This window comes from Portunus trituberculatus, chromosome 39 (genome assembly GCF_017591435.1).
Source record: "Portunus trituberculatus isolate SZX2019 chromosome 39, ASM1759143v1, whole genome shotgun sequence".
NCBI lineage: Eukaryota > Metazoa > Arthropoda > Malacostraca > Decapoda > Portunidae > Portunus > Portunus trituberculatus.
This window is the reverse complement of record NC_059293.1, coordinates 10,091,365-10,106,003: the sequence shown is the minus strand read 5'-3', so window position 1 is coordinate 10,106,003 and position 14,639 is coordinate 10,091,365. Positions and strand designations below refer to the sequence as shown.

Genomic DNA, 14,639 nt, shown 5'->3' with positions numbered 1-14,639 from the left:
CAGACCAACAGATAAACCAACAAAAAGACGTACAAACAAACAGACAGACAGATGACCACCATGTGTTTACAGTGACACACAAACAACTAAAGCCTGTTCTCCCTGACAGGTGGTGGGGGCACAGTGCTGCAGGAGGGGTGTGTCGTGCATGTGGTGTTCCTCGGGGCTGCGGAGTCTGGCGGAGCGATGGACGGTAGACAGAAAGAACAGAGAGAAAGTGGAAGCGGATGGGACGAGCTCGACCTATCTCTACCCACTGCTCCCGTCACCGCACCCCGCTCCCATCTCCTCATTCTCGTGCCCTCCGCTTCTACAGGTTTGTTTTCTTGTATTTCTGACCTCATGCGTGGTTCAGTTCAAGTAACGTAAGGAGCATAGACAAGATACGTAAGCCAACGTGACGCAAGCTGAAGATGGAAGGCAAGGGAACTATAATAAGATGGAGATGAAATAAATAAGCTAAGGTTAAGTTGGTGGCAAAGAAGGTAAATTGAAGTAAGATAAGATGAAGTAAGATTGGGAGGAAAGGCATGCAGTAAGTCTAAGTTAAGTTGTAGACAAAGAAACTAAGCTGAGGTAAGGTAGGATGAAGTAAGCTTGGGAGGAAAGGTAGGATAATGTTAAGTGGAGGCAAAGAAAGTTAAGCTGAAATGAGGCAAGATAAGTAAGCTGGAATGGCAATAGGGACTAAGTTAATTACGTTGTAGATTCAGGCTTGTGTTCAGAAACGCTCTTCTCTCTTACCACGACCACTTCTAAAGGCCATATAGATGATTGACCGGATTCTCAAGAGTGTTTTTTCGTTTGATAACATATAAAAGTTGTTAATTTATAGCTAGAACCATAAAAACACACTTAGAAAATCGCGCATCTTCAACTAGAGCAAACAATCGTCATGATACTCTGGAGGTTAGTGAAGAAATAGCGAAGAAATAGAATAGGTATCGAAAAATATAATAGTAATCAGATAGAGAGTTCCAGAGTTTAGTTTCTTTGTCCCTTCCTTTTTCCCCATTATATAAAGAAAACAAAAGTGCGTATAGGTACGAAAAAAAGTGGGAATGAAGGAAGGATATGAGATAGTGGGCTGTCTACCTTTTAATTTTCTGCATCCCTAACACACGTCTTGCTCTTCCTTCCTAGTGCCCACAAAAAGCAGGAGAGTAACCACTGCACTCTTATATCGTCAACTGCAACGTCACAAAAAAAAAAAGAAATGAAGGTCAGGTTAATGTTAGATATGTGATGGTTGGCTGTCTATCGTGAAGTTTTCTCGATCCCTAACACACAAGCCTTCTCATTCCCTCCTAGTAACTACAAAAAACAGGGAATTAACCATTGTATTCCTACACCACCATTTAATACGTCACAGATAAATAAAAACGTGCAAGAAATGAAGGAGAGTAGCAGACACGAGAAGGTGGGCTGTCTATCGTGCTATTTTCTCGATCCCTAATACAATAAACCTTGCAGGGAAGTAAATACTACACTCTTATTTCATCAACTGCGATGTGACATAAGAAAAACTGGAAGAAATGAAAGGACAGTATTAGATATGAAATGGTGGGGTGTCTATCGTGTTATTTTCTCGATCATTAATACACACACACTTTCCTTCCTTCCCAGTATCCACGGATGACCAGAGAGTGACTACCGTGCTCCTACGCAGTAATCTTCCACGCCACGTCGATGTTCGCTTCCTCGTTCCTCAGGTGTCCGATGAAGGTGAGAAAGTATTACAGGCACAAGTCATCATCATTACGCTAAAACTATCTTTCCCTCGTTATTTAACTCTTTCAACGCGATATGCTATAGGTCACAGTATTAAAAGCATTTTGCAATTATGATGTTAATAGATGTGTGTGTAACGATAAGGTATGTGTTGAGTGGTGTGACTAAAAAGAAACACATTGGCATTAATTTTTACCTTAATGAATTTTATAAACGGCTTAGTAATGAAAAAAAAAGGCTTATTAACGTAAAAAAGAAAAAAAAAGAGTGATGTACTCGTATGATTAACAATAACAGCAGCAGCAACAACAACAACAAGTATCATGTATCAGCGAAGGGGTAAAATGTAAACACTAACATCTGACTAGGTCCTTCGATTGTTCAACTAGTACAATGCAAAATGAAAATGACTGTATGATGAAGGAAGTGTCCCAGAGTGGCGTGTGATTTAATCAAGAAGCCATATCGCAAGTAGCACTGAAAGGGTCAAGAATGAATCAGAATGAGTAACACCATTGGAGTGAGTCTGTCTGAGAGTGATGAGTATGAGAAGCGAAGTGCACAGGAGCTCTCTTACCACGTACAGGGCCTCTCGTGAGTGTGTACCGGCGATGTTTGCACTGCCGGGACGGGGCCGTGGGAGTGCGGTGGGCGGGTTGGTGGGCGTCTGGAGGCTTCACGGACCCGCACATCTTACTTCATGAACAGCTCAGGTGCGACACTCACAATAAAACGAGAAAATTGAGGTTTCATTTAGGTAATCATTGTTTATCTTTGCATCGTATCACAAGCAAAGTGGAAGTAAAGCAAGCGACACGCACACCAACAACTGCACTACTGTATGAATCATATTATGAAACACTTCAGAGCCGCATCCCGCGACTAATTTCAAACATCTCTAGAATTTGAAGTTATATGGATTTTCAAGGGTGTTTCTTTACGGTTCAAGAAACAGATTAACAACATAGCTCCATTATTAATAGGAAAATTACTCTTGAAAACCAGGCTAATAATCTCTGTGAACTGTGAGAATTGTGGCGAGAGAGCAAAGCGTTTCTGCGCCGCACCCCGATTACTTTTAAAAGGCTGTAGAATTTGAAGACAAGAGTTTTTAAGATTGTATTTACGATTCTAGTGACATGTCTTTAAATTTTCTATACTATTGACTGAGAAAACAATCTTGAAAACCCGGCTGATCATCTCTGCGGCCTTTTAAAATGATCGTGGTGAGACCAGAGTATCAGAACACTGTATCATTGTTATCTTTTATCTCCACCAACACAGGGACCTTCACGGCCACATCTTCCACAGCGTTACCATGGATTTCGCTCCCTTCATCGACTATGGCAGGACGCAGGAGCAACCAGGGGGCGTGGTAGTACCTAAGGACTCCATGGACATACGTATCCTGCAGGAGGCCGCCAGGGTGCTCAATTTTTCCTTCGTGCTAAGGGAACCGAGCGACGGGCAATGGGGGTGAGGAGGAGGCTGGGATGAGTGAAGGGTGACGGGGTGAGATGGAGAGTGGATGAGGATTGAAGTACATAAGAACACAAGAAAAGAGGGAAGCTGCTAGAGGTTGTCAGACGTACACGTGGCAGTCCCTGTATGAGCAAAGCTACTTGATTCCATCTATCATCCTCATCCATAAATTTGTCAAATGTTCTTTTCTTTTAAAGCTCCCCATTGACTCATCACTAACACCATGATTACTGAGTCCGTTCTATTCATCAGCCACTTTATTAGAGAACCAGTTTCTTCCCATTTCTCTCCTAAACCTGAATTTCTGAAGCTTAAAGTGACTAGTAGTGTGAAGCAATTGGAGTGTTCATTTTTTCCTCGTTTTTTCTCTTTTCTTCTCCTTTTTAAGTGTTCAAAATCCGAACTAAGGACAGACATGAGTTAGAAAAAATAAAGACAAGGGAAGAGTGACCGCTTACAAAAAAAAAAAAAAAAAATAAATAAGAAGAGCCAGAAAGGAAGAAAGAATGTAAGGATAAAAGGCCAATTTAGTTTCTAAGGCATCTTGACATTTCCAGTTTTCAAGAAGTAAAAGTCATAGGAAGAAGGAAAGAAAACGTTGACAAGATGAGAATACCAGAGTTTACCATTTCCACATGCTTCATTCTCTCTCTCTCTCTCTCTCTCTCTCTCTCTCTCTCTCTCTCTCTCTCTCTCTCTAACCTTCTTCAGATACCTCCTGGAGAACAGCTCTTGGACTGGGACGGTGGGCACAGTGCAGCGAGGACAGGTTGACTTCTCCATGATGCTCTCAATCACTTGGGAGAGAACCTACGCTGTGGACTTCACCCGCGCTTATTTCGTGGAGCCCATGACCTTCGTGATGCGCAAGCCCGGCCCCCTACCTCAGTGGCAGGCGCCCGTCAAGCCCTTTAGCTGTGAGGCAGAGATGAGTTTTGCGTGACTGATTAGTGTTAGTGGCGGTGTATGAGTGTTAGTATTAGTGATCGGTAGTATCTGTGGTGTGTAGCCAGTCCCAGATAGCTTCAGTAACGAGTTTGTATTAGGAGAGGGAAGGTAAGTGTCTTATCTCCCAGTATTTCAGTGATGTGTACCTGGTCCCAGTGCAGACAGCCTCAGTTACGAGTATGTGCCAAGAGAGGTAGTGTGTGTGTTATCTCCCAGTATTAGTGCTAGTATTTCAGTGATGTATAGCTACCCGGGCCCAGTGCAGACAGCTTCAGTTACGAGTATGTACTAAGAAAGGTAGGATGTGTTTCTTATCCGTTTCCATTATTGGTGCTAGTGTTTCAGTGTCAATTAGTGATGTGTAGCAGGTCTCAATGTTAGCAGCTTCAGTAACGAGTAGGTCTGAGGAGAGGATGGGTGTGTGTTTATCCCTGTCATGTGAATCATTTGAGATACTCGTGCTTATTAATTCATAAAATGCTTACTGGTTTTTGTAAATAGAAAACATATAAGTTGTGCGATGAATTCATATGACATCGTTCTATAACTGCTAATGCTCCTTCAGATTACACTAAACTGCTTAACATATTGTATTGTAAAGCACACATAAATTTCCCCATTCTCATATCCACAAACAATGAGTAGTATTAACAATTTCCCTCCTTTTCCTTCTACAAATCACTAACTACCTCGTAAAACACACATGATATTTCCTATTCGCCATTCGCATATCCAAAATGAGTAGTGTTAATAATTTCCCTCCCGTTTCCTTCTACAACTTAATAAATACCTTATAAACCATTTACAAACTTCCCATTCTCCACAAACAGTGATTACCGCCAATGATTTTCCTCCTTTCCTTTGTACAAATCACTAACTACCTCGTAAACCACACATACACTTTCCATTCTCATATACACCACCAACAACGACTGCTAACCTCCTTCTCCTCTTCACAAATCACTAACCTTGCATGTCTTGTGTCTTTCTGCATCCTCCACAGGGCAGGTATGGGTGATGGTGACCGTGAGTGTTCTTCTAGCTGGCCCTCTCATATGGCTCGTGCTGTCCCTCACGCCTTATTCTCGTGGACACTCTAAGGAGGAAGAAACAGCAGGAGGAAAGTTGAAGGTGCTGGAGGAAGATGATGAAAGCAATTATGGTCTGGGTTTGTTGTGTCTCTACATGGTGGGGCCGATTTTTGCTGAGTCTGTGCCTCTTAATCCTAGGTAAGAGAGAGAGAGAGAGAGAGAGAGAGAGAGAGAGAGAGAGAGAGAGGGGGGGTGAGGGTGAGACGAGGGATGGAGTTTATGTACAGTTTCCAAGTAGTGTTTATTTTGTTGTTCTTGTCACGTGTATTCTAATTTTCTGTTATTTTTGTTGCTGTGGTTGTTTTGTGTTTTTTTTTTGTAGTTAATGGTACTCTTCCTTGTTCTTTTACTTAGTTTTCGTCTTTCTTTTGTTTTGGTTTCTTAATTTTGGTCCTTCTCACTTCTTTTTTCTTCTTTTCCTCTCTATCGATCTTTCCCTAATTATCGTCGTCTTCCAGTTCTTCTTCATGTAGGTTCCCATACACGCTCAGGCGGCCTGTTCGGCTGCCTGAAGAAAACAGGACTGTTCAAACAAAATTGAGCGTGTATCGGGCCGCCTGACGAGACTTGCGGCTGACAGGTTGACTCAGTCCGGCCAGCGTCCGGTTTAGGCAGAACTGGGCATGTATGGGCACTTCAGGCGGTCTTGAGGCCAAATCAATTCAGTTCAGCACTTGACATTGTACTGAAGACATGTCTGCCATACCAAACACCTTCAGTGCCACGGAGGAAGAGCAACGCTTTTGGACGGAATTCATTGACATCTACAAAGAGAATCCATGTCTATGGAAAATCAAATCAAAGGACTATGAAAATAAAAGTGAAAAAAAGAAGAAAAATACAGTGCTTGCAGAAAAGTTCAAAGCTGGCAACCTGCCATCATTGTATAGTACATAGCTTTGCGCATGCATGTCTTGCTTTTGATGAAAGGATTGTCAAGAGACAGCAGCGTCAACAAGGTGTGTTCGTCCATCTTGAGATTACTAAACCAATTTTCTCTCTGTCTGTAGTCTCAACTCCACCAATAAATTCATATATGACACTCTATCTCTTTTTAGCAGCCACTCCTTGGTCTTTCTCCTCTTGGTATTTTGTTTTTAATAACTAGGTCACTGTAATAGCTGCTGTCCTAAGTAGGTCTAAGTCAGGTAAGGGGAAACTACTACCCGCTCGCCAAAGGAATTTATGCGGCTCTCCGAATGTAGATTTGAAAGAGAAAGTTACCAAGCAACGCCAACTAATATAGTGAACATTTTGTTTTCCTCCCTCAGGTGTGCGTATGCACGGGAGAGTAGCTTGTTCTTTAAAAGCCTTAAATTTTTTTCTTTTTAGATATTAATGATTTTGGATTAATATATAATGTAGCCTATTAAATTGATTTTTCTTTTTCAATGTGGCCCTTGAACTGAAAAATCTGCCCATCCCTGGTCTAGGTCATCCTTGTCTATCGGAGAGGCCATCATCACTCCCCGGTGTCTCGCTAGAACTGAGCTGGGTCTCCAGGAGGCCTGAATAGTGTGTAGGTGACACTTCGGCAGCCTGGATTACTTTCTCATATTCCTACTTGCATTTATACCACAGAGGATCAAGCGGGCGGGTATTGTGCGGGCTGTGGTGGTTCTTCTGCATCCTCACGACCACACTGTACCGCGGGAGTCTCATTGCCCGTCTCACCGTGCCAGCCCGCAGCCCCACACTGGACACCCTGGAACAGTTGGCGGCGTCTAACCTGGAATGGGGGATGCTGGACACTTACGGCTCAGGCTATCAGCTGTTCCGGGCGTCGCAGGTGAGATGCGGTGAGGTGAGGTACAAGTGTGTGTTGAAGTAGATGTATAGGTGAGTCTAGGAGCCCTCTTCTTATTTGCAGTGTGAGATGTGGTGGTTGTGATGGTGTTTTCGTCTTATTTACGGGTTGTTAAATGGACGATGGTGTTTGTGGTGGTTAATTCGTGATGTTACTAGTTTTGTTTATTATCTGTTATTGTTGTTGTTGTTGTTGTTGTTGTTGTGTATGTATATTAGAGGGTATTGTAATGATTTTTCTTGATTTTGTTTGTGTTATTGTTTTTTTCTGATGTACGTCATGGCTTTTGCTGTTGTTGCTATTACTACTACTACTACTACTACTACTACTACTACTACTACTACTACTACTACTACTACTACTACTACTACTACTACTGATGCACTTTCTCACTTCTTCAGTTTTATATCATACTACTGTTAAACGAAACTGATTAGACTCGAAGCTTTTCACCTCATCACTTCTCTTCTCTTAGCTGCCTTCAATCTCCTGCATTATGTCTTGCACAGTCTGCGAATATAGACACTCCCTGATCTACAAACGAGTTATATTCCAGACGGCTGTTTGTGAGTCGTTATGTTATGTAAAACTACTACTACTACTACTGGTGCTGCTACTTTACTACTACTACTACTACTACTACTACTACTACTACTACTACTACTACTACTGCTACTACTACTACTACTACTACTACTACTACTACTACTACTACTACTACTACTACTACTACTACTACTACTACTACTACTACTACTACTACTACTACTACTACTACTACTACTACTACTACTACTACTACTACTACTACTACTACTACTACTATTACTGTATATATGTTATGTACTAGTTCTAACTTCACTTACTAACCTCCTTTTTTTTAATTTTCCCAGGTTCCAGTGTACGTGTCGCTGTTCCAAGAGATGCAGTACTACAACATGCAACGCTCCATGGAACGTGTGCTGAAGGGCAACTACGCTTTCATCTCCTGGAAAACCTACTTCAGGAATCTCATTGCGCGATTCTACACGGACAGAAACGGTGACACTAAGGTACACCGGCACTCAGACACTGTACCTACCTCTGACACCTCTCTGACACTTGCTCTCATCTTTTATTCTGTCTAGTTTACTAATGCAAGAGTTATAACTGGTATTTTCACTCTCACTATTATTCTGTCCACTTAGTGATGAGTAATTATTTGAAAGTCGCTGTGTAATATTTCTAATTCGTTCTCATTTTTTTTTCTGTTCGTTTTACTAATGGAAGAGTTAACTAGTATCTTCACTCTCGCCATTATTCTATCCGCTTAACCCCTTCAGTACTGGGACACATTTTTACCTTGAGATTTGTGTACGATTAGATAATTTTTTAGGCATTGGGAAGGGTCTATTGAGGTCAGAAGATTAATGGCCACAGTCTTCACTATTTTAATCCCCGCATGAGTTTGTGAAGCTGCACAAAATTATCAAATAGTAAGCAGAATAAATTTAGAAACGCGTCATGGTATTCAAGGGGTTAATAATGCAAGAGTTAACCAGCATCTTTAATCTGTCTGTTTAATAATGAGGGTTAATGAGTAAATAATCATAGAATCCCACTGCGCAAGATTTTTCATTTGTTTCCATATATCTTTCTCTGTCCTCTTAACTAAAGCAAGATTTAAATGACACTTTCACTCTGTCATCTCTTTCCCTGCCACACTCAGGTAATTATCGTTATGACTATTCACTTGCAGTCATTCTTATTCTGTCCATTTGCCTAATGTGAGAGTTGACCGATACTTTCACTCTTTCATCTCTTTCACTAGTAAACTCTGTAACTCTTGACTTGCTTACATGTTTTTCTTTTCTTGCTATGACTTGAACTGTTCTCAAGCACCTTTGAAACTAGACTTACCAACATTTATTAATTTTGTTACTCTGATATCTTAAGAGTGGCAAATTGCAGGGTTTGTTCTTCTCTTCCCCTCTTCCTCATCCTTCTTCTTCTCCTTCCCCTTACTCCCCTTTTCTATTTTTTTTTTGCGCTTTGCCAGTGATGTTCTGTAAAAAATAGTTTTGTTGAGAGGCAAAAGCGTTTCAGAATATGAGTTTTTCGAGCATCACTTCTCTCTCTCTCTCTCTCTCTCTCTCTCTCTCTCTCTCTCTCTCTCTCTCTCTCTCTCTCTCTCTCTCTCACAGGTGCACATCGCTCGTGAGGACTTCTTCCCCGGTGGCTTCGGGTGGGCCTTTCCAAAGAACTCACCTTACCTTATCAAGTTCGACAAGCTATTCCAGCGGCTAATCGAGTCTGGCGTGGTGGAGAAATGGATGGATGACCTGATCCAACTGTCGGCATCCGCGAGCAAAGAGAAGCAGGAAGTGGGGGCGGCGGCAGCGGAGGTTGAGGGCCCGCGCGCCTTCACTGTTTATCACTTGCAAGGCATATTTCTGTTCACGGGAGGCGGCATGTTCCTGGCGCTGCTCGCTCTAGTGGGGGAGGTTCTCATGGTTCGCTTCTCCGCCCGCACCCACCACTCTGCAGCGCTTTCCTTGGCCAATCACTGAAGAGGAACGAGGAAACTTCGGCATCTTTCTCTTCATAACTGCTTCCTTCTGGCTCTGTTCACTCGACCAAACGTGTTAATAGCTTGTCTTCTCTCGCTGCTACTACTCTGCATCATTGTCCTTGGCTAATTGCTGGACAGAAACGAGAAAGCTTTGGCATATTTCTTTTCATAATAGTTCATTTTAGCGCCATTCGCTCTATTAAAAGTGTTAATTGCTTGTCTCCCTTCACTGCCACAATTCTGACTATAATGAACGGAATGGTGTGGTATTGAAGAGGTTACTGGTCTATGGTTCCTTCCTCAGCCACTACTTTGTATCTCTTCTGTTTGTTAGTACTAGATATGAATGAGAAATTGCCAGCCAGTGTGTGTTTGTCCGTCTCCCTTGATGATAGGCAGGGATGTGGTGGTGCCAGATGCTTAAGTGGCCTGGGAAGTGAAGACCATGTGAACAATGCCAGTCTACGTCGAGATTGAAATATTTAGTACAATGAACCAGTGATAAGCATTTGTCGGTTATTTTGTCCTGTATCTTTAGGGATGTTTTCTTATATTGATTCTTTTCATTCTTCTATTTTTCATTTACAAGTTCACCTGTGATTATCTGTTTTTTAACTTTCATGACAAGTATACGTATTTTTTTTTTTGTTATTTTTGGTGGTGTTCTTTTGGTTGTAATCTTTATTTTCTAGTTGATGCTGCTTTCTCTCGTTCTCGTTCTTCTTTCTCTCATTTTCTTTTTATCCTTTACTTGCTAAGGCCTCCAGTTAAGGGCATAAAATGAATCAATAAAAAAAAAAGAGGAAAAAAGAACTCGTGAAAAGCCTCTACCAAAGTACTCTATTAATTTACATCCTTAGTAAAGATAAAACAAAGTTACAACAGAAGGAAATCTACAAAGAAGCTGTAGTTAATTGAATTTGATATGAAAAGGCAAAGAGAGAGAGAGAGAGAGAGAGAGAGAGAGAGAGAGAGAGAGAGAATTCCCTTTCACCTGCCACTGGGTCGCGGTGCTGAGGTGAACGCACTCTACCTAACTTTAACGACGCTCTAGTTTTGACAGTAAAGCACCAAAGCACACACCCGTAAAAACCATGAAATTAATAAAGATAAACTCAGCGACCGTCCCTTTATCTCTCTAAACTACCAAAACAATTTCCGTGTCGCTGCAGTTTATAGTACGGCAAAGGTTCACTGACACTGCCCTCCTGGAGCTGCGGACGCAACCCGCCTGCACTGAACAGGAACTTGAATAAAAGCTTCTTTCGGCCACCTTGAGCTTCTTCCACTTTCTTATTTATCTTGTCTTTTATTCACTGCATCCTTAAACTTCCCTTCCTATCGTCTAGCTCGTCTAATCACGTCGTTTCGTCTTATTTTTGCCTTGTGTGTCTGTATATCCTACTTGTACGTGCTCCTCATCTCTCTCTCTCTCTCTCTCTCTCTCTCTCTCTCTCTCTCTCTCTCTCTCTCTCTCTCTCTCTCTCTCTCTCTCTTTCTATTCTTTGTTTTCTTCCACTGCATCTACAAATCTTCTCTCTTATTTTCGTTCTCTCTGGTGAATCTGTCCTTAGCATTCTTCTCCTCATGAACGCCCTTTCTTCTTGGTCTCCTGCTTCACTTATCACATATTTCTTCCTTCACTGCATCTATAAACCCGTACTATTCTTTTCTGTATGTCTCCTGTATCCATCTCCAGTGTACTGTTCACATACTCCTCATTTCTCTCTTTTTTTCTTTGTTTTCTTTATTTTCCGTTTTACTCATCAATCGCCTGTCTTCCTCTCTTCTCTTCTTGTCAGGTTACTATCAATCATCAACGTTCTTCTGCTCTCTTCTCTGCAGCACCAAACATTTTCAGTCCCGCCTTCCTACGTTCCCAAGATAAATTCCTTGTGCTGTCCTGGAGGAACTAATAAAGGAAATTAAAAACCTTGGCTTTAAAGTGGCGTAGGGAGGTCATAGTCCGGTGTTATCATTGCCTTCAGCTTCCTGGTCCCATTCCACGGCTGGAGAAAGGGACGCGTGTGAAATATTATACAAAAAGAGGTCGTCGGTGAAGGTACAGGTAATGAAGTCGAATATCTGATAGGTGTTAGTAAAAGTTAGAAATAATGATAATGATAGAAAAAAAACGAATAGAACTAGAGAGAAAATAGGATAATAGGTAGATAGATATTGCTGATGCTACTATATACTACTACTATTACTACTACTACTACTACTACTACTACTACTACTACTACTACTACTACTTCTACTACTACTACTACTACTACTACTACTACTACTACTACTACTACTACTACTACTACTACTACTACTACTACTACTACTACTACTACTACTACTACTACTACTACTACTACTACTACTACTACTACTACTACTACTACTACTACTACTACTACTACTACTACTACTACTACTACTACTACTACTACTACTACTACCCTACTCTCTTTTGAAGATGGCATCTGTAATGATATACTTTTTTTACCTTTTTTTTGTTACTTTTGACCGGAACTCCTCTTACACACACACACACACACACACACACACACACACACACACACACACACACACACACACACACACACACATTTCGTAACATAATGCTAGGAATGTCAAACCATTACCAGAATTATACAAACACGCTTAACAATCCCAATAACATCCACTACAAGCTACTTAAACCCAAGCATTTAAGAAAAAAAAAAAAAAATACAGATGAATAGAAATAAAGATGAAAATAGAATGACAGCAAACCTTTACGAATCCAGATCCTAATGGCAAGACTGGTAATAATTCTGTTCACTCTGATTAACACCGGACCAAACACTAAGGCCCATATTCTGAAACACTTCCGCGCAGCACCTTCACTATTTTCAAAGGGCTCTGGTGAAAGTGACACAGGTTTTTAAGGATGTTTCTGTAATTCTAGTGACGTGTTAACAAGTTTTCAGTATTATCAGCAGGACAAACACTCTTTAGATCTAGGGTAATCTAGTGACACAGGTTTCTAAAGATGTTTTTGTAAATCTAGTAACATGTTAACAAGTTTTCAGTATCATCAACAGGACAAACACTCTTTAGAACTTGGCTAATCGTCTCTGTATAGTCTTTGAAAATGGTCGCTGTGGGAGAGAGAAGTGTTTCTGAATATTGCGCTTAGACGATGTTTAATCCCAAGGCTGACGTGCTGCCCGTCATAACACTCCTGTCAATGGCCATCACTCATCATCACGTCTGGTCACGCAGCTAAACTTGTAACCACTCTATAGTTTACTGTGGGTGGGGAAGAGGGTTGGTTGGTGGTGGGTGGCAGTGTGAGATTAGCGAGACGGCGAGACGGGAGCGATATAGCACTTCAGATATAGCCATGTTCAGAAGTCTGGTTATACTCGTATATCACACGTGTCTCAGTTTAGTTGGTGTTTTTCTGCTGCTTCCATACTGTTTTCGTTAGGTTTATTACATTTTTTTTCATTCTGTGCGTTCTGTTTTGTTTAGTGTTTTATTCATTCACATGTTCTTGTTCTGTTTAGTGTTTTGATTTCGTATGTTCTCTGTTTACTGGTTTCATTTCACACGTTAATTTTAGTGTTTTCATCCCATGTGTTCTCATTATTTTTAGTAAGTTCATGTCACACGTTCTCATTCTGTTCATCGCTTTCCTTCACTTTAATTCATCTGACGGTCTCCTATTAAATAAAATAAATAAATTAATTAAAAAAAAAAAATCCTGATGCATTCTTAGGTAAACAAAAGACTGAAGAATGAGAAAAAAAAACAAACAAACCAAACCAAAACAAAACAAAACAGTGGAAATACAAATGTGGAAATAAAACATTAATCTTATTTTTTTTTATCATTTTTTTTACGAGGATTATAACATTCAGCCACTTACGTACGATAATCTTATCACTGTGTCCTGAATTGCCTCTCATTTTGGAATTCTTTTCGTGTGTTGATTACGGGAGTGACAATTTACGTTCTCTTCTTTATTTTTCTGAACTAGATTTTGCCCTTTTTGTCTATCTTTTTTTGTGAATAATGAAAAAAAGGAGAAAAATGTAAATAAAAGAATAAATAAAGGAACATGCAAGTGAATACCTCATTCGTTATAACATTCACATTATGCTACACTACAAAAAACCTTCACAAGACAAGAAAAAAGACCTTAGACTCCAAATATACGAATGTTACCTGGGAAAGAAACTGCAAGAAAGAAGACCAGTGGTATTTTTTTCTATGGAATAGGGGAAGCTGGCCAAGGGTAACAGAAAATAAAAAAGAAAAGACCCACTTGATTTCCAGTTCTCTAAAAGATTAAGAGAGTTATAATAAATCTGGGACAAATATCATGAAACAATGTATGAGGAGAAATGAAGGAATGGATTGAGAGAAGGATGATGAAGTTAGAGATGGAGGGAGTAAGAGAAAGAGGGAGACCAGACGATGTGATGACTGTATACGGGACACGCTTAGAGAGAAGGACCTTAGAGGAGAGAAAGCCTTACATACGAGTGTTGAAAAAGGCTCATAAAAAACCACGACCCGATATAGATATAAGAAAAGCGAAAGAAGAAGTAGAAGTTAGCTGAGAAAGAGAAAGTAACAAGGACATTAATTCTCCAAGTGACCCGCCTTACCTTAGCTACCGAAAATGTATCAAACAAAGGGAGTAAGGAGGAAGAGGGTCGCTATTAGTAAACACCGCCCCTATTGTTAGCCTCACGATGGAAATTCAAATAGAAATTCCAGCGTTTAGAATCCAGGACAGCAGCACGCATTTACCACATATCACGGCCAGAGAGAGAGAGAGAGAGAGAGAGAGAGAGAGAGAGAGAGAGAGAGAGAGAGGTAGGAGGAGGAGTAAGTGAAAGCCCTTTCCTACGCTTGAATGGGATAGTGACAGCAGCAATTCAATACACTTGGAAGTGACCTCAACAGAAAGGACAGTGACCCTTTCTCTCTCTCTCTCTCTCTCTCTCTCTCTCTCTCTCTCTGTCAGCCAGCCATCTTA

The 14,639-nt window shown here is 40.8% G+C and overlaps 1 protein-coding gene across 1 annotated transcript; it reads left to right on the top strand.

Annotated features, from left to right (window-relative positions):
- Window positions 1–2,646: 2,646 nt before the first annotated feature.
- On the top strand, window positions 2,647–10,871 carry LOC123515745 (probable glutamate receptor). The gene is made up of 7 exons (XM_045274601.1): window positions 2,647–2,660; window positions 3,016–3,207; window positions 3,925–4,130; window positions 5,165–5,390; window positions 6,834–7,041; window positions 7,953–8,111; window positions 9,243–10,871. The coding sequence occupies exons 1-7, from the start codon at window positions 2,647–2,649 to the stop codon at window positions 9,606–9,608; spliced, it is 1,371 nt and encodes a 456-aa protein (XP_045130536.1). The 3' UTR covers window positions 9,609–10,871.
- The last annotated feature ends 3,768 nt before the right edge of the window (window positions 10,872–14,639 follow it).